Here is a 21930-nt window from a genome sequence, read left to right on the forward strand (position 1 = left end):
CTTAAGGATCTTGTTGGACAGAGTAGTCACAACCACTTTTTGATATATATAACAATTCCTTGACTATAATATTCTATCATCATTTTAATAAAATTGGACAAATATCATGTTTTCTTTCACGAGTGGTTTAGTATATGTGGAAGGCCCAAAAGTATGCATCTCTACATAATGCCATTGAATCATTGCCAAATATATTTACCTAATACACTACTTCAGATTTTCATGAAGATTTAAATTTAGAGTCAGAAAACCGTTAAATAAAAAAGAATGCTAAAAAAAAACATATAATTTGATAACTTCATAAATGAAGTTTGGCAAGTAGGCTATTCCTTTTTTGCCAGAGGACATGTGTGCTTATTGGAGAGAGACAGGGAGAAAGAGAGAGTGAGAGGGAGAGGGAGAGGGAGAGGGAGAGGGAGAGGGAGTGGACCGAGCGTCTCCCACGGGGTATTTGGGTATGAATGTACAGACACCCAGTGTGATTTTCTAGCTATTAGGTCTGGGATTTGAACTGTGCAGTTGACCCTCCCAAGCGGTGCAGTTGTGAGACCAGCTCCTGTAACCAGCATGCTATAGGCTAGCCCACAAGGAGGCTTTTTTTGTTTATCATATCTGTTCTCTGAAATAAAGCCACCTGAGATACTCTAAATATTTTTTAGTCAGACAACCTCAGATAATTTCAGATACAAAGTTATGTAATGAATCTTTGATACCTAGGGGAAACATTTATTAAATAGCACATATTCTGGGTTGATGGTATGTTTATGCTTAATGAGAAGTACCAAGAGTAGGAATAGTCTACGATCTGTATTTTTGGACCAAAACAGAGGAGATGACATATATATCTTGGAGCAATCCTCCCTGATAAAAAGCCCCCTAGAAATCTCAGCAGGACATCTGATCTTAGGCCTGATGTAAAGAAACACTTTCTAGTACTGAGTGCAGACAGTATGAAAATGTGTTCTTCGCGGTCACCTAGTCATCTGGTACCCTCAAGCTCAAGGAAATCACTCTGACTCGTGCCAAAAATAATATCCAGCTAGGAGGTAATTTCCTATAACTTCAGAAGGCTGGTGCCTGAAGTGTAACTTCCCTTTGGTTTATAAGTCAATAGTTTAATTTAATTCTCTTTTTAGTAATAGATTGAGTCAATAGACATTCTACTGCAGAGTTCCTCTCCTTTTTCTGATGACCTTCCTATGTGCTGTGGAAAAAGAAAAGGAAATCATTCTAGCAGTCCTTGCCTGCATTTGTATTGATTTAAGCCTTCCTCATATGAGAATGGATTAAAAAATGTTACAAAACAGCCAAATAAGAGGAACACGCAGTTTTCTTTATCTGAGACATAGTTTTTTTGGTTTGTTTTGCTTTGTTGTTTCAACTCTCTTTTGAGTAGACTTTATATATCACACCAACCATAATTAAGAATTTTGCTAATTCTAAAGCAAGCTAATAACAAAGATAATGATTACTTAATGATTTTTTTACTCTTCTATTTCCGATTAAACCCCTGTATGACGTAATTTGTCTGACTATACTCTAACATTGAATTCCTTGTTTTTCACCTTCTTTGTTATTTCTAAGTTTGCTTTACCTGATTTTCATTGCCTAACTTATGGCAAAGAAGCAGTAATGTTTGGGGGTCAGCATGTGGTGTGGTGGTTAAAGCACTGGACGACCATATGGCCAACCCCAGTTTGAGCCCCAGAACTGGCCAGTTGAAAATGCTATCAGGCAAGTGTGTGCCCAAAATTCTGAAAGAAGGAATTTTAGCCTAGCTATTCCCCCTATGGGATGATTTCTCACTTTTCCAGGAAGCACACATACCCTATGGAAAAAAATCTAAAAAAAAAAAAAGAAGAAGAAGAAGAAGAACTAATGTTCAACAAATAATTTAAAGTAATGCTTTTGATTTTTCAAGATGAAACGGATATAAGGCTTCTTCTCATAGGTGTTCTGACATGAAAATGTTTTAAATCAGCATGACCATTGTAGGCTGCTTTAACAACATATTTGACGAACACCCACTTAATTTACACAGACTAAGAATAGCCATTCACGTGACATTTAAAAATACATCATGTCCATTTATCTATTATTTATAAAAATATAAAACATTAATTTAAAAGAAAAATCACAGTGATTGAATGTAGGTTAGTAAAAAGGAGACAATAGACATTTAAATGTTTCAGAGTACCTTAGAAATTTTTAAATAGCTTATTCAGTTTGGTTTTTTATACGTATTTTTAGAAAAGCATTATTTCTTTACCTTGTAGTCAGGTAAAATATAATCACATCAATTTTATGAGAACAATTCAGATTTGTACTTGTTATTTAATTAAATAAAGAGGATATAGGTATTATACTTTTGAATCTCAAAAATACTATGCTGAGATTTAGCTAGTAGTTTTACTCAATATATTATCTAACCACCATTTTTATTTATCTTGAGTCACAGCAATCCAAATTAAATGGCCAACTTTCAACTTGTTTTCTAATAAAATATTCATGTCTATCTAAAGTAATAACTTGTTATTCAGTAATGTTTCTCTCTGTGGTTATTCTTCAATGTTTTGGAGGGTCTTCAAAGTCATGTCCATTCAGACACATCAGCAAGCCATTCCATGAAAATTGCTTTGCGTTAAAACAATGAGAATGTCCATTTTATATTGCAAAGTCCTTTATATGCAAGTGAAAACTAAAGTGGTAATAAAAAAATCATGTAAGGAATCAATTTAAGCTTATTCCAAAGGCATTTATGAGGAGTCTTGGAAAATGTATTCTATGAAAAAAAAAAAAACATGGATTTTAAAACTTTTGCACCAAAATAGAGTCAGTACAAAATAATTTTCCATAAATTTTTTGAAGTCCTCTTCTATACTTGAAGATTACTTATCTAATATGAAAATATTGGGGGAGAGGTACTATCAGGTGCTATGATGGTTAAGGAACTGGACTTCCATATGACTGACCATTGTTCAAGTCCCAAACCCAGAGGCTTGAAAATCACACTCTTTGTGTGTATGCATACAGCCCAAAATCTCAAGAGGAGAATGGAGAAGAGATTGTGGTGTGGCCATCGGATTTCTCACTCTCCCTCTCATTGTCTCTCTGTCTCTCTGGCAAGTGCACATGCCCTCTAGCAAAACCCTTTAGGAAAAAAAGTCCCTGGGAAAGGATACTGTTATATAACTCTTAAGATTATAATTTATTTGTACGTTCTTTATTTTCTGAATATTTCCCAATCAACGAATGCAAACAAATTAAGAGATCGAATCAATCAGGAAGACAATGTTTAAGTTTCCTGTAATTATCGTGGATTATTTAAGGAAAATTTTAATCATTGTTTTGTTTTGTTTTCAAATAATTCACTATAAATAGGCAGTCAATTGTGTGTTTTTATTATAAATAGTAAGAGGCACTTTCTGTTTCAAGGAAAGAAAGTGCAATTTTTGAAATTCCACTGTATTGGGTGGAATGACTTAGTGTAAAATTTTGAGATCAACAGGTCTGAGTTTGGACCTTCACCTTGACTTGCCTAGTCCTTAGCTGAGTAACCTTGGGGTCCCTAAACTGTAAAATAGGGATAACATTGTTTATGTCATGGGGTCGTTGACAGAACTAACTGAGATAATTTGAAAGTGTCAAGGCAGCTCCTGACTGCCTGACAAGAGCAGAGTGTAGTTACCAAATATTAACTTTTCTTTCTCCTCCTTTTCTTTGTTTCCTTTCTATTCTTTACCTTCTGGTTATGATTTCCTCAGTATTAAACTCTGACCTAGAGTTAATTCAGTTTAAGTAATAATGAGTCAAAACTGCAATAATTATGGCCTGAGTTTGTCAAAACTTTCCTCATCAGACACATTTCTGAAGGCCCTGTGGTGGACTTAGGTTTGACCTTTTTGAGAACTCATGCCAAGTTAGAACACTTATACAAGATACAATCAAAAAAAAAAAAAAAAAAAAAAAAAAAAAAGCAGGGACTATACCAGTACTTTCTAAATCATAGCAAAACATCATTAATTCAGATTCAGATTCCAAGCAATTTTGAGTCATCAGAAAGTCATGAGGCATTTTACATAGAAAAACAACCCAATACATAAAGTATTTAACTGACATTAAAATAAAAGCTATAACAAGATGTTATAATGATACCTTACCCTACTAAATAAAGATATTAGAATCATTTACTTAAGAGACTGGCAGATACCATAGTGTTTAACAGCACTGGACTCCCACATGGCCAACCACAGTTCAAGTCCTGGGCCTGGCAGTTTGCAATCTCTCTTTCTCTCTCGCTCGCACTCTCTCTTTCTCACTTTCTCACTCTCTTGACCTCTCTCTCTCACTCTGTCCCTCTTTGGTCAAATAAATAAATAAAGTTAAATAAAATAATTATTTTAGGAAAAGAATCATCAGCTTTATATATATAAATATATTATAATATAAGATAATATATTATAATATAATATAAATATACACAGTGTAATAAATTAGTTTGTATATGTCATTTTATGTTTGTCACTTGGCATAGTGGAAAAGAATAGAATTTCATGTTTGGCAATGTCCACAGAATCAAATTTATTCACATTTTCTAAGTCAATACTCCATAAAATGTCAGCAACTTAATCAGTGAATTTGGTAAAATATCCCTTTTAATAAAGACATTGGATAAAATGTTAGTAGCTTTGTATAACGATGCAGATTTCTGTTTCCTCTTCAGCTTGCAAGAACATAACATGAAACTTGCATTTCATTTGTTTGTCTTATTTTGCTTGCCTTAATTGAATTAAAGTATATGTATATGATTTTATTTTGTCACAACACAGATGGAGAATTATACTCTGGAACGGCAGCTGATTTTATGGGGCGAGACTTTGCTATCTTCCGAACTCTGGGGCACCACCACCCAATCAGGACAGAGCAGCATGATTCCAGGTGGCTCAATGGTAGGTGGTGCGTGCAGGAACCCAGGCATGCAGCTTGTGGAACTGCATTAAATCATGGGAGAACTTTCCTTCTGTAGTGTGGATAGTATGACTTGAGATTTAGTATGCTGTTAAGCTAATGGAGGTGACTTCATCACTGTGGGTGTGAGAAAGTTGGACAAAAAGAAAAGAGAGATTAAAAATTCAGGGAAATATTTGTTTTGTGCCAGAGTTGAAGTTTCTCAGTAGTTAGTGATAGAAAGAAAGCGATCTGGGCTAGAGCTACGGAAGGGAGGCAGTGGAAAAAGATAAGGCGACTTGCCCAGCCTGTATTACAAGGACACCGCTACACATCTCATACTACAGTGTTCTTTAATTCATGCCTCGTTATTGCCTGAGAGTATCATCATTTAGATGATTTAATGTTTAAAAACTAATATAAGGCTCATAGCTTTACACTGAAGGTGTTTTCAAAATCTCAAAGGGCATTTTTATCATTTTACTTGACTTACCTTTAGTCTTCCTAAGATCCTTTACCTCATGTTATAGGTGAGGAAATTAAGGCCCAGTAGTTTAAGATTTGAAACAAAAACCCATTTCCTGAACTGCAAGCACTAACTCAACTAGTGATTAAGTGGATGCTTTATCATTATTAGGCTTTTAATGTATTCTTTTTGGTATATACATCATTTTAGCGCAACAGGAAATGCACAAAACGTATGTACTTAAAATAAATTAATAAATAAATACTAATTTTATTCAGATTTTTAACGAAATACTCATTATATATGACAGGAGAGGGAATATATGTACACTCCTATTAGAATTTTTTTTTTGATTATTCATTTATACAATCATCAAAGATTTTTAAAATGGCCTCAACTCTACTATCCTGGCTATTTTATATTATGGCTTAGTTACCTGAATTTATATCTGTTTCCAAATTTACAGAGTAGAGCTGCCCAGTACTAATCTCTTCTCCATGAACTTTTTCTGTTTTCACATGCCACGTTAATAAGAATGAAGTGTACGGTTTATGGCCTACTTACAGTTTCAGTAAGAAGCTTAATTAATTCATTCTTTGAACTTTTGCCACACTTTTTTTTCCTGCCCTACTTATGGAAACTCCAAAATTCATTTTATCACTTCCTTCTTTCATTGGTTTATGAGAGAGAAATCACAAGTCTGCCTCTAGATCTCACTGAAACTTCACAGCCAAAATTGTGTGTGACAATTTTGTTCTGATATAGCACATACTGCAAAGTGACCTAAAATCATGCTTGTCAATCCCATGCAAAATCCTCCTCTTAATGATGATATACCACAGAGTCTCTGTATGTTTAAGATCATAGCCTTTTTAAGACTTGTTTCCTCAACATTTTCACCACCTTTAGCCACTGGCAACCTGACTTTCATCTTAGTCTATTCTCATGGCACTGTTTCTCCAAAGGTTACCAGGGACATCCTATAGCTTTTTAATCAGTCTCCATCTAGACAATCTCTCTAGCAGTGTTTATCACTATGAGCTAGCCCATTCTCTTTAAGACAGTCACTTCTCTTAGCTTCCCAAGTCTATTTATTACTGTCTCAAGTTTTCTCTAAATTGGGCATCACTTCCCCATTGTTGTTTTAAATGCAGATGATGCCTAAGATCTCTCACGATTGCATATAAACACTGCGTTAATTAAAGAGTATTGTGCAGAGTTGAATCCTCCTCTACTGGAGGCAAAGGCATTCTAGTAGTACCTTAGTGTACACCTGGGAAATTAGAAGCCTCTTCAAGGAAAAGATGCTGAGATGAAGAGAAGACTAGGTGTTAAAACTCTAAAAGCCCAGACTGTCTTGGAATATCTGCTGTCAAGTGTTAAAGCTAAGATGTATGTAAAGGCAAAATTAATGGGAAAAATGTCTCTTTAAATATTATTATCTGGTATTTTTTCAAACTGAAATATTTGTGTGGGAGGGGAAAATGTTTGTTTTTCTATTCATCAAGGAGGAGACTTTGATCTAAGACTCTGAAGGGCATACAGGCTCTCACTGTCCCTGAGAAACAAAAATCTCATTAGAAGATGGAATAACATAAAGGAGCGTATAGTATCCATTTCACTTTTATGGCCTTGGATGGAAAAAGTCATCAAGCTAAAGCAGCTTTTATGCTGCACACTCGCATGCTGACAGCTGAGTCTGAAGAATTTACACTGTGGGAAAACACAGTCATTGTCCACAGCTCTGTACTTCATCTCTGAAAATGTGTGGTTCATTTGAGAATTCAGTTATCAGTCTCTCAGCACTAAATGTGAGAACTGATTTTTCCAAATTAGCACAAAGGTTACATCTGACAGGGTGCAGAAACCAGAACCACTGCAGGACGGAGGAGGCAGGCTATTTGAAATAGAACTAAGGCACTGGGATTCACAAGCCTCCTGAAATGAAAAACCCTTTCAGAATAAACGTGGAAACATGAGGTTTACAGTCACATGTATAAAATAAATGAGTTTGGCGTCATCAGCACAGACTACACAGTCATCTGTCATACCATAAGTAATACATGGCCCGGCATTTTTTCCAAAGGTCTTCTAGATTATTAAAATTAATTCGTCATAAGACTTACTTTACTTTTCCCAAATTAATTCAACTCTTGGGGAAAAAAATCATTCCACTTGTTTTGGATGATTTTTAGATTTTTGTTCCGGCTGAAGAAAAATAAAACATTAGTCTAGAATTAGACCTTCGAATATCTTGATTTTTTAAAATACGATATTATTACTTTCATAAGTACTATTCAATTTACATTTTATGATAGTGCCAATAAACGTTTAAATTCAGTTTAACAGGAAAGATTAGGAGTGCATAATGCTTTTAGATAAAGAAACTTAAAGAGATGGATTTTTTTTCTTTTTTACATATTAATATATAATGTAGCTTTTCGAAAATTCTCATGATTTACAGTAAACTCTAAGTTAAGGTTGTCAAAGGTTAAAAACCTTTTGATTTCAGAAAATGTACTAGTAAGACTTGGACTTGCTATGTTGAAATTCATTTGTTTTTTTCCTTGTGCTATATAAATCCTCTCAATGGTAGATTATTTTAAACTTCAATTAATTCAGCTAATTAATAGCATCAAAACTTATTAAAGGTCTATATATTTATGATAAGGAAACAAGTTTATGCTGCTATTATAATAATCATTTTATACCATGTAATATGTAAATACTACCACCTAATTATTGCATGTATTAGCTGTTCATTACAGGAGATAAATGGTTAGCCTGCATTTACTTCTCTACTTGATGGACACTGCTTTCCAATACTGTTTGTGTCTTGGATTAATATTAGGGTATCACATGATTTAAAGGAAAGACTACAGTTTCACAATAAGATAACATTTTACCTCTATTTTGGCTCTTACATTTAATCAAAGAATAATGTTATAATGTGGGATAAAAAAGAAAATTCCTATAATTTGAGGGAAAAAAATGGCAGTGTATAAAAAAGTGCTGAACAAATGTTTGGCATAAAGTGAGCACTTAATAAACATCAATGGTCTCAGTATCCCCTGTCCTACTCCACTGGGTGGAGCATGCTTGGGCAGTTTTGTCAGAATCATTCTGTGAGTGATTAGACTTGAGTCAGGGTGAAAGGGCAGCGAGAGTTGGGCTTAATATATGAAACCGCATGGATCCTTGAGAGAGCCAAGGCCCAGTGAACACAAACAGACCTAATTACAAAGCCCAGAGTGTGAGACCTTCCCACTCATTTCAGGAAGACCTGTTTTCTTTTAGTGGAATTTCCTAAAAGGTTCGTGCCTGTGGATAGACCAACCCACTTGCTTTTTTCCGTAATTGAAATGGTATGCAAGTCATCACTCCACTTCCTCTCACTTGTAACATTCATACCGCCATGGTCTGCCCTTATTGGAATCAGCCTAGCTTCCTCTGTGGTCATGTAGTAGGATATTTCATGTTCTCTTAAGATTCAAATTTCTCCACGAGAAATTTTTTTTTTAAATAGAAACAAGAACTATGACTATAAAAATAGAAACAAGAACTATGACTATAACTACAATCAACTAGGAGTGCTTAAATTAATATTACATGGGACTGGATGTTCAAACTTGAATTACTTTTCTACCTCTTTTACCTATTTTAGTTCTGCCATCTTTGGAAGCTTTAACACTGTCAGAATTTCCAATTTTATTTTTCACTAAAAAGTAAAATGAGTCATTTAGTTGAGCATCCTGTCAGACTTCTTGATGTCATTTTGGGCTATTTCTCTGGCTTCAGTAACTGAGTAATGTTTTTCTAACCTTTGGAGAAAAAGACCTCTGTAAACCTTACTTGATGGTTATATGAGAGGATGAGTATTAAAAACATTGAACGATCATTCAGTTAAAATGATGACAGTAATAACACATGTTTTTGTAGCCTATAAAAGAAACAAACGTGATTTTTTTTTCACTTTTGAATGATATCTTCTACAAGTTATTCCTATATTCATTAATTAACAATTCTGAGGCATTAATATTTAAAATCACACAAATAAAAATTATTTTATTTATAGTTATTATTCCTAAAATTAAGCTGAAACTTCAATATGTAATACTTAAAAGCATTTACATCCGGACCTACATGCAGGTTAGTAATTACCTATTGTGTTTTCTCATGAATCTATTACTGAGAAACATTGTTCTCTCAATAACAAAAGGATCCCTCATAGGTATGTGTATAATCTTTTCAATAACTAAACACACATCATGAAATTATTCTACTTTCCAAATGATGATAAATTTAATAAAAATATCTACACATATTTTAATTTTTTTTAAATTACCAAAATGTACTTTTACTTGAACTTTTTAAAGATCTTCTTTGTTGATTTTCATCTAAGGGAACATCACATTTAGCCAATTTTATTTTAAATAACATTTCACTAACAAAAAAAATGATAAAAAGCTTTAGAGTAAAAATGAACTCATGATTGTAATATGTTTGGAAGTTGATTCTATTTTTCAGGCCTCTTCAAAAATGTACCTGGCTGAAATTGTTAGGATGTGCTATTTTAATATTGTTGAATTATGGGCTAAAAAGTACACTTAGCAAATGTGACATATTAGTCCCAAATTTTGATTCACTTATTTAGGAACCAACAGTTGAATGATAACAGTAGAAAAATAATTTTTAAGTGTATTTACTTAAGGTAGTCTTACTTTTTAAATTAAAATTGATTAAAACTTTTAAAAATGAGGCAATACATTAGAAAATTCTTTAAATTAAAGCCAGCTTCCTTTTTCCTCCTCTTTTTTTTTTTTTTTTTTTTTTTTTTTTTTTTTTTTTTTCTTCTTTTTTCGTATAATCTTTTCAATAACTAAACACACATCATGAAATTATTCTACTTTCCAAATGATGATAAATTTAATAAAAATATCTACACATATTTTAATTTTTTTTAAATTACCAAAATGTACTTTTACTTGAACTTTTTAAAGATCTTCTTTGTTGATTTTCATCTAAGGGAACATCACATTTAGCCAATTTTATTTTAAATAACATTTCACTAACAAAAAAAATGATAAAAAGCTTTAGAGTAAAAATGAACTCATGATTGTAATATGTTTGGAAGTTGATTCTATTTTTCAGGCCTCTTCAAAAATGTACCTGGCTGAAATTGTTAGGATGTGCTATTTTAATATTGTTGAATTATGGGCTAAAAAGTACACTTAGCAAATGTGACATATTAGTCCCAAATTTTGATTCACTTATTTAGGAACCAACAGTTGAATGATAACAGTAGAAAAATAATTTTTAAGTGTATTTACTTAAGGTAGTCTTACTTTTTAAATTAAAATTGATTAAAACTTTTAAAAATGAGGCAATACATTAGAAAATTCTTTAAATTAAAGCCGCGTTCTCTTTTCCCCCTCTTTTTTTTTTTTTTTTTTTTTTTTTTTTTACATTTTTCTCTCTCTTGTCTCGCCATCAGTTTAATGAATACAGAGCCTGTCCATACCAATTTCCTCTTCTAAAGTCACTACATTCAGAGCTCAGTGGGCCTCAATAGGGATTTACTGCTGACTGAGTAATCGGGTTCCTGTGTGCAGTGACATCAAGCAAGAGATTTACCCAGAGAAGTGGATGCCATGACAATACGTGTAACCATGGTGTGACCGGCCTCCCTGACATGGCTCTCAAAAGCTTTCCCTCTGTGAAAACAGAAGCCTGTTTGCAAATTAATTAGTTTCTGGCGGCAGCTTGATTGTTGACCCAGAGTTTGTAGAGTGGAAAAACAATCAGATTAGTGTGCTCAGGGTAAAAGACCAGTGTGCACTTGCGTGTGGCTTGCTCAACCATTGAAGCTATGAATGGAGTGAAACAAATTCTATTCTGAGAAGCCTAGGCAGAGGTTAAGTGTGATGAGCCTAGAGCTCCCCAACAGCAGGGGCCAGGGAATTAAAGGATCTTAGCCAGATAAAGCTGAATGACGGGAAGCAATGCCTCTGAATTTTAATGGCATGAATAGTTTTGACCAGAAAAAAAGCCACTTGTTACGTTCTAATCACTCTGAGTGGAAGGAATAAGTTTAAGATATTATTAAATATTTGATGTAGTCTTGATACAAATACTTTCAGAGTAGAAGACTTCAGAAGCTTTCGGAATGGAAGATAGGAATTACGATGTCTCCTGTCATATGATAATATATAAATTAAAAAATACAGCTATAAAGAACATGTCTTTCCATCATGATAAAATGTTTGTTCCCCCACTATTACAGAAGATATAATCTTTAGCTTCTTCATGTAATTAATCCTTAAAGAAACATGTTGACTAATGGAAAATATATATATTCTGTTTATTTTGTAATTATTTATTCAATTTTATCTATTTAATATTATTTTAATGTTTTCAAATACATTAATTGTATAATTTATTAGTTTGATTGGACTTTCACAGTGATGAAATAATTACAGACTTAAGTATATAATTTTAATAACATTTAAGATATAAGCCTCCTTTTATTTTACATTAGCCCTAAAGGATTTGAATGTTTGTGAATAATAGTACATTACTAACAAATAGAAATCAATTCAGCTATCTGTATGAACACATCTGATTTTAATTTTTAAAAATGCCTATAGTGAGATATCAAAATTAGGAAAATGACATCTTCATTTCATTAGGCATGTAATTATTTTACAGTATGTACCAACTTTCTAGACCACCCTAGTTTAAATGAAAGTTAAACCCCCAAATAAAAAATAGCCAAAAGATTGTAAAGTTTGTACTTAATACTTTCTAGTGGCTTTGGAATAGTCACCACTTATTATTATTATTATTTTTAATTTGACCAGAGTAAGAGAAGCAAAGTGAGAAAACAAGCTGCCAAGTCCAGGACTCAAACCTCAGTCGGCCATGTGGGAGTCCAACTCCTTAACCACCCTGCCACCTGCCAGTCTCATATTCTGTTTATTTTTTAAAAAATCAAACTAAGTAATTATGGCAAAAGATTATGTCTGCAAGCTTAAGACAAAGTATTCTGGATGAAGTTTTTGGTCAAAATCTGTTTTAATAAAAAAGTTATTGATTGTGCTTAATTTTTGTAAGATTTAAGCCATGTATACTATTTCCTTTTAGCTATAACTGGTAAATGTCTCCCTAAATAGCCCTGATTGCTATCACAATATTTTCCCATTCAAAAATCATTTATATCTCTCATTTTACAAGTGAATTGAATCCAGATTTTGCTGCCTGCCAAGTTCTTTATCATCTAGTCCTAAGTGGCTGCTCCAGTATCAAGCACTAATATACCCAGTTCAGATAGAGTCAGTGGTCCTCAAATTTACTATCTTTTTCATTTAACCTTACCATTTTTCCAGTGGATTTTAAATGTTCCCACTTGAATCCCAAGAGCACACAGATGCATTTTTATATTCATCACAGAGGCTAACGCACTCATACTCTAGGATGCATGAAATAAGAAACACGCCAATGAATCTGCTTTGTAGATACTACAGTTACACTCCCTCAGATTGTACCCTGGACCCGCTAGCCATTACTTATGCAACTTTGGGAATAATTTATATTGTTCACTATGCATATATGCTATTTGTAAAAAAAAAAGGGGGGGAGTACAGCAGATGATATAGTGGTTATGTCACTGGACTCCACATAGCTGACTGTGGTTCAAGTCCCAGATCCAGAGGCTTGAAACTCACACCAGGTGCATATGCATGCGTGCCCAAGATGCCAGGGGGAGAATGGAGGAGACAGAATTTCAGCATGTGGCCATCCTCCCAGGAGGTGATTTCTCATTTTCCCTCTCACCGTTTCTATCTCTCTATCCCACAAGTGTATGTGCCCTAACAAAAACCTTTTAAATAAATAAATAAATAAAATCTCATACTGTTTTTCTGATAGTGCATGATATAGAACAATATCTAATAATGTGGCAAATGCTCATAGTAGCTATGTTTTTTGCTGTTGCTATTTGTTTATTTATGTATTTTGCTATAAGCTACATGTGCTTTCCAGAGAGAGAAAGAGAAAGTGAACAATCACTCCTCAGTGGGAATGACCACACCACTGTCTCTTCTTCATTTTCTTCTTGGGATTTTGAGCACACCTGCACCCATACCCAACATAATTTCAAGACACTAGGTCGGGGACTTGAACAGCAGACTTGGCCATGTGGGATCCAGCTGCCTTAACCTCTATGTTACCCGCTGGCATACTATGCTGTTATTTTTATACTCTCTCTACACATAGTTACTTAAGCACATTTAATAAATTAATATAATGGGCCACTCTGAAGTTTATGCTTATCTTTTTAAATATGTTCTCAAATTGGGAACCAGAAGTTAGCATAATGGCTATGTCGCTGGACTACCACGTAGTCCACCGCAGTTCATGTCCCGGACCCGGCGGCTTGAAATTCACGTTGGGCGCGTGTCCGTGCGTGCCCAAGATACGAGAGGAGAATGGAGGAGAAGGGATTGTAGTGTGACCATCCCCCCTGGCGAGTGATTTAAAAAAAAAAAGTTCTCAACCTATATTTTAATTAATAACTACTATCATTATAAAGGGCATTTTTTATGAAGAATATGTGAAATATTTAGGTGTAGCATTAAAATACTATATACAATATTTTTAATCACATTGGTCTAACAAAATAAGCAGATGAAACAATGACATTATGTTTGATAACTCAGGCAAAATTGCAGTACGATAGTGTCTTAAATATTTCTTTATTAATGTACCTATTTTATTTCTTCAACTTTTTAAAAATCTCAATTTCTTTTATACATTCAATCACGCTATTTAGCTTACAAAGTGAATATTTCTTTTTTAAATCTTTTTTATTTATTTTTTATTTCATTTTCTTTTGTACATTTGATCACACTATTATTTGTCTTACAAAATGGATAGTTTTAAGCAAACTATGTTTTAGATGATTCAAAAATATAATATGAGGAGTAAATTTAATATTAGTTGTTAAACATGATTTCACTGGACAGTACAGATTGCTGCTGAGTGAAATTTAAAAAGATCAACCATGTTCGCCAATTGCAATACTCAATATGTCAGTTTTCTTCAAAATGTGTTTTCGTCAGCATTAATTTACCTCTAGTAAATACAATCCTTACCGCTTAAATATATAAACCAGTAGGTTAATTCTCTATTGAAATTATTTCCACTAAAATGGTTAAGAAGACATTGATTTGCATTTATGACTCCAGGAAAATCACTTCTCTTGCCATATCACAGTTATATTTTAAAATTTTCTCATAAGCAGACATCATCTGTAATCTTTTTTAAAAGAATTATTTAATTTTATTTATTATTATTATTATTATTTGATTTTACTATCGAGCACATGCGCTCACCAGAGAAATACAGAGAAAGAATGAGGGGAAGTGAGAAAGTAAGCTGCCAGGTCTGGAACTCTGACTGTAGTCAGCCATGTGGGAGTCCAGAGCGTTAACCACCATGTCACCTTCTATCCCCGCATCTGTAATCCTTGAGAAGGTGCTTAAGAGCATGGCTCTTCTGGAGCCCTCCAGCCTAACGTGGGTACTGTAGAGAGTTGGTGTAATATCTTCATGATCACTTCCTATTTAAAATAAAATGAAATAACTAATAGTTTCTTTTGATATTTTTGAGAATTGTGTATACAAGTATTGAATACTACTACAACAAAAGCAAAGAAACAAGATAAAAACCTCAGTGGATGTTAACTGGTTTTATAATGATTATCATTATGAACTAAAAAATAAATGTGGAAACATCATGTTATCACTGTACCACTGTCTAGCCTCCACTATTATTTTTATGTAAGAATTTCAAAGAATGGAACAATAAAAATACCTAGATATATCAAGTCACTAAAAATGTAGTCAAATGTACAATCTAGCTTAACTGAGCAGTCACATATTTCCAGAAAAGCACTGAAAGTAGCTTAAGGAAAACAAGACCAGATGAAGTGATAGTAATCTATGCCCTTTCCTGAGACTGAATCTATACATACATGATATTTTGCCTAACGATGTCTGCTCATTTTGATGAAAATAAATCTACTCCTTTGCTTCCAAAAAAAGAACGTTTTTTAAGCTTAGTGACATACTTATTGCAAGCTTACTTACACATGGTGAAAACCATTAAAGTGTTCTAAGCTCCATCTATTAACTAAATACAAATTATGAAACACAATCCACTCAAATGACCTTTAAAATGCTTTCTGATAATATTAATCAGGCAAATGTAAGTATGTTTGATGCCCTCAAAAAAGACCATAATTAAGATAGAAATATCTGGATCAGTATATGACTTAAGAAACTTGACAAGAGAAAATCAAGCCCCCCTTTACACCTGTCTCTGCCTTCCAACTCTACGTTAGCTTTGTATCGATTCCCACTTTTGTGTCATCACATATTTTTAATTGTACACCATTATACATTTGGTACCATTATTTTTTAAATTAATTAGTTTCTTCCTTCCATGAGTGAGAGAGACAGATAGTGATAGCACCTCTATCAAGGTCTTAATGCCTCGATCTGCCCCAGTCTCAGTGAGCCTTACATCATGGGCACACTTGTGGAATCTCTGGAAAAAGACCTAGAACCTTCCTACATGGGTCAGCCTCACCAAACATCATGTTACCACTGTACCACTGTCTAGCCCCCACTATTATTTTTTTAGTGATTCAAAAGTAGGAGCCAGCAGGTGATATGATGGTTAAGGTGCTGAACTCCCACATGGCCGACTAGAGTTCAAGTCCTGGACCCTGCAGCTTGAAAATCATGTTAGGCATGTGTGCATGCATCCCAAATCACAGGAGGAAAATGGAGGAGAAGGGATGGAAGCATGGCTATCCACCCAAGGGTAGGTTCTCACTTTCCCTCTTCTGTCTCTCTGCTGAGCACATGAACCCTATAGCAAAAACCTAAAATAAATAAATAAATAAATAAACCATGCTTTTGAAAATAAATTGAAAGGGGTCAGCAGGTGATGTGGTGGTTAAGGTGCTGAACTCCCACATGGTCAACACAGTATGAGTCCCAGTTCTGGTAGCTTGTTTTCTCACTTTCTCTCCCTCTCTCTCTCTCTTTCTCTCTCTCTCTGTCTCTCTCTGGTGAGCACTCATACTCTGTAGCAAATTTTTAAATAATAATAATTATAAATAAGATTAGATAATTCTTTTTAAAAATAAAATAAATTACAACTTAGTATTAGTAGTGACATTATGAATCAATATGGATTTTTAAATTAGAAGTGTAGTTTTTTATTATTTTACTTGATGATTTGCCAAATTATAACTATTTGGGGGATTTAATGTAGGTTGATAGCATAAGAGGCCCATCAAAACCATGTCTCTTCAATATATTTATAAGTTTTTCTAAACTCTAAGTCCAAACAATCTCATTTGTTTAATTACTAATTTAAAATATAACAGGGATTGAGTATTAAAGAGAGCTATCCCATGTATACATTTAGAAACTCCTAACAAAACATCCATGAGAAATTAAGGCAACAGATTTAGTTTTGCATTTGAGATCTGCCCAATCTTTTCAGCTCACTATGCAAGAGGATTTAAATTATATAGTTGTGTCTTGGCGTGCAGATTCTGTTCTGACCCATGTAGAGTTAGTGAACTGTAATGTCACTTATCCTAAAATTGAAGTAATACTTGACTGATTTTAAATTAATAACTTTAACACCCATAGAATCAGTGTTTATCAAATATATTTTTAAAATACACTTAAGAATGAAGAAATTATGCCCATGTGGCAGAGGCAAAAAAAATTATGTTTTTAGTCAAAACAGAAACAAAAATGAATTCTGAAGATAGAAAAGGAAACATATTGATACCACAAATCTTACTCATTATTAGATAAATTAAAGGAACATCTAGTCATATTGATATTTTAAATTGCAAAATATTTTATAAGGCTAGTATGAATCAAGAAATTAATGGATATCTTTGATGAATTACTTTTATGTGTTTACAGTAATTATACTAAATACTTTGAAGAGAAATTAGTAAACAGTTCCATCTGCCATAAGGGAGAGCAAACTTTGACCTTCCTTTTATATTACTGTTATTTCTCTTTATTTCCTGTTTAAAAACAAGGGAGAAAAGAAATAATTATTGATAGCCAACTCTATTCAAACAATCAGTGCCCAAATAATAAAATTATAATGTAATTGTGTTGAGATACCTTGAGATAATGATTATTTTTTCTTTTTTGGAGAGGTGTTTTGTTTTGTTTTGTTTTTGCTATAGAGTGTGTGCACTAGCCAGAAAGACAGAGAGACAGAGAGATAGAAAGCAAGAAATCAACCCCCGGGGGGATGACCACGCTGCAATTCCTTCATTCTCCTCTCGGGATCTTGGGCATGCGTGCACACACACCCTATGTGAGTTTTAGCCACTGGGTCTGGGACTTGAACTGTGGTCGACTACATGGGTGTCCAGCGACATAGTCATTATACCAACGGCTGGTCCCCATAGTTTTAATGAATCATAAAGTGTGAAATAATTTTACTTACTTTTTCCTTTAACTACATTTAATTTTACTTCCCTTGCTGTGTGTTGTGTACTAATTCCTGAGCAAAAGAAACTTACAGAAAGCAATTGGGAAGATTAGCTGGAGCAGGGAGAATGGCAGCAGGACGCAGAACAAACAATGTACTACTCCCTTCCATGCTGAGTAGTACAAAAGTCATGCGGTGTTGATGAGCAGTGACAGGGTCAAAGAAGGAAAGAGTCACATCATGATTGTTTGCAAAATTTCTACCAAATTTCTTATTACTTTAATTAATTTTGTCACCTCGATTTTGTAGAAGTATGTGGCAGCTCTATCTCTTAGAGCTCCCTGTAAACCACTCATGTATTCCTAAACTGCCCTTGTGAGGATTGTAGCTTGTAAGCAAAAGATATTACTAGTCCATTGGTAAATAATTTTCTGATAGTACTAGCAAAGCAAAACTTCTTCTGAACACTCTAATTCAACTGAGGAAACTAAATAATTACTATCCTAATCGATTACTGGAAAGTATTAAGTATTTATTTCCCCATCTCTAGGATAGGATATAAAGGAAATCATAAAGGGAAAGAAAGTTTTAAAAAACAAATTACTCAACTTTTTGGAAGGAATCTGCAATGAAACATGAGAGGAAGGGAGAAAAGGAAAAAAAGAATAATTCTTACTAGTTAATAATAATTTCTTTATTAAATGTTATCATCACTCAAATAAAAGGAACAACATGTATCACCATAACAAAACTTACAATGTCAGGGGACCAGCAGATGGTGTCATAGTTACATTGTTAAACTTCCACATAGTCAACCATGGCTCAAGACCCAGACCCAGTGGCTTAAAACTCACGCAAGGTACATGCATGCCTGCCCAAGATCCCAAGAGGAGAATGGAAGAAAAGAGATTTGGGCATGGCCATCCACCCTGCGGGGTAATTTCTCTCTTTCTATCTCTCTGTCTCTCCATGATTGCACGTGCCCTATAGCAAAAATCTCTCTAAAGAAATAAACAACAAAACAAACTTACATAAGAAATGAAAATAAATAAGTACAAATTACACCATTAAGTCTTCTATCTTTTTAAAGAATTCTTTTATTACCTTTATTTATGTATTTATTTACTTTAATTTTATCAGAGTGAGAGAGAAATAGAGGGAAAGTGAGAAAGCAAGCTGCCAGGTCTAGGACTCAAACCATGGTCAGCCATTTGGGAGTCTAGCACCCTTAACTACCACATCATCTGCTGGCCCCTAAAGTCTTCTACCTTATAATTCAGCCATGAAGTTTGTAACATAGGTTAGATGTGAGTCATATTTAAGAATTTTTTATAGGTCCAGAGGATTGCAAACTTTATTAGAACACATGTTACTTCCTGCGATTACCATTTTTCCATTATATATCTTACCATTTTATATTGTACCATTTTACCATTACAAAGATTACCATTTTATATCTTACCATATGGCTATCAGTAAAAACAATTAAGATACCAGGTTATCTGATATGACAGAGATAAAATAGCTACATTATCAATAAGATGTTAAAATTAGATATTTATGATAAAAATTAATCTATTCAATTACCATTTATCAGTTCCTATATTTAATTGTTTTTATAATGAGTATATTTTGTTTCACTGATTCTATCTCTTCTTGTCTCATTCATTAGTGATTCCATTTACCTGTATACAATATAGATTTATCACCACTTCAATTACTTTCATAGATTATCCCTTCTCTCCCCTGCTGTTGTTTTCTGTCTTCTTGAACATGGTAACACAGTGAAGGAGCTACATCTTCAAAGTACCCAGTGACTTTTGGCAATAGCTTAAATAAATGAGCAATCACTAAGTATCAAGAATTGTTACATTAAAAATAAAAAGTATGGAGGAGTTATTATCCATATCCCTTTTAATGGAGCATACGTTTTTGGTACACTTGATTGGGAGCAAAGGATGGGGACTTCACTATAAAATAAAGGATATGGCAATTTATGGAGGATGCATTTATCCAACTATATACAGTTGTTTTCTTAGAGAAGATGTGTAGAACAGAGGTCAAAAAGACAAAAATTTTAAAACCTCTTTTTTTAAGTTTTGAGGAAAACAATGGAAATCAGTTGAAATTAGGAAAACGGTTGTATTTGTGCATAACATAACAGTAAATTTTTAAGGAATGCTATATCAGTGATACAGATTTCTATTTACAAAAATAATTTAAGGAAGTTCATAGCAAAAATTATGAGATGAAAAAGAGATCAATGGTTAAAGAAAAATTGAGAGTGGCAAGAAACCGGAAATAGCATTCTTTGCTATTGTAAATTTGATAATTGATGACCTGGACCATTATCTATAAAAAATAGGATTTTTTGAGGCAATTCTGAACTTTGAAAGCCACTGAAATATGATAACTAAGAAATTATTGTAATAATGTTGGTTTTTGGCACAGGTACTTTTTCAAAGAGTGAATGGGTTTTATTTGCTGTGAGATTTCTGGTTTTATTATTTAAAGTAATGGCTGAATACATGCTTTAAAAATACATGTCCTGAGTAGCTTTTTTATTTTTATTTTTTACTTTTTTTTTGGAGAGGTTTTTTGCTATAGGGCACGTGGGCTTGCTAGAGAGACAGAGAGACAGAGAGACAGAGAGACAGAAAGCGAGAAATCACCTCCCGGGGGGATAGCCACTCCACAATCCCTTCTTCTCTTGGGATCTTGGGTGGGCATGCACATATATTCACTCGGTGTGAGTTTAAGCTACCGGGTCGGGGACTCAAACCAAGATCGACTACATGGGAGTCCAGTGACACAGTCATTACATCAACTGCTGGTCACGTTCTGAGTAGTTTTCTAGAGTAACTTCTACCATCTCAGTAGACTTAGAACAGTATTTATTATGAAATTGTTGCATAGTAATTGTTGCACTGCCTTTCCTTTCTGTCATTGCAGAAACAACATTATAGTTGTTTTCTAATTTATTTGGACTTTATTATATAAACTTGTACATGCCATTTGTTGCATATTTTTAAAATGCCTTTTTATTTACATGTAATCTGTAAATATTTTTTGTTCTCAGTAACTTCACTTTGTTGTAGAGGTTTTTGCCTTAGGGCACATATGCTTGCTGGAGAGAGAGAGACAGAGACAGAAAGCAAGAAATCATCCCCGAGGGGGTATGGCTACACCTCAATCCCTTCTCCTCCATTCTCTTTCTGGGATCTTGGGCACACATGCACACATGCCTAGTATGCGTTTCAAGCCACCAGGTCCAGGACTCAAACCATGGTTGGCCATGTGGAAGTCTAATGAGGTATCTGCTGTGCCATCTGCTTGTCCTATTCTCAGTAATTTCTTGAGGGATATCATTTTAAAAATGAAGAAAACTACTTTTTTTAAAAAGAGTTATTTTATTTAACTGTATTTATTTAGTTAATTTGACCAGAGAGGGACAGATAGAGAGTCAGAGAGAGAGAGAGAGAGGGAAAGTGAGAAAGCAAGCCCCCAGGTCCGGGATTTGAACCACAGTCAACCCTGTGGGAATTCAGCACTCTTAACCATATCGCATGCCACCTGCTGACTCCCAAAACTACTTTTTTTAATTGATAAATATATTATTTCTTGTTTGGTGGTCTAAGGCATTTTTTCTAATGACTGTGTAATTATATAAAGCTCAGTATTGCTCAGTAATAATGATCCAAGGTATTTTTAATACTTACTTCATGAAAGTATATAGAAATAGCCTAGGTGAAAGTAAGCCGAACTTAACTTAAATCTATACTGGAGAAATTTGAAACTGAGCCAGCCCATGGCCTGGTAGTTAAGGGAGCTGAATCATACCTGGTCAACCATGCGGTGTGAAATCAGCACCCAGTGGTTTGAACAACACACTGGATGCATGTGCACACATGCCCACAATCCCAAAAGCAGAGGAAAGTGTAGGAGAACAGATCACAGTGTGACCATTCTCCATAGTG

At 34.0% G+C, this 21930-nt stretch overlaps 1 protein-coding gene across 1 annotated transcript in view; it reads left to right on the forward strand.

Annotated features, from left to right (window-relative positions):
* The window catches only part of SEMA3A (semaphorin 3A), a 249793-nt gene that overhangs the window by 151168 nt on the left and 76695 nt on the right, over positions 1-21930 (forward strand). The window contains exon 6 of the mRNA XM_006155760.2: positions 4830-4949. Within this exon, the coding sequence (XP_006155822.1) occupies positions 4830-4949 (120 nt within the window). The remainder of the gene's footprint in view (positions 1-4829; positions 4950-21930) is intronic.

The sequence above is a fragment of the Tupaia chinensis genome, unplaced genomic scaffold (genome assembly GCF_000334495.1).
Source record: "Tupaia chinensis unplaced genomic scaffold, TupChi_1.0 Scaffold000466_1, whole genome shotgun sequence".
Classification (NCBI taxonomy): domain Eukaryota; kingdom Metazoa; phylum Chordata; class Mammalia; order Scandentia; family Tupaiidae; genus Tupaia; species Tupaia belangeri.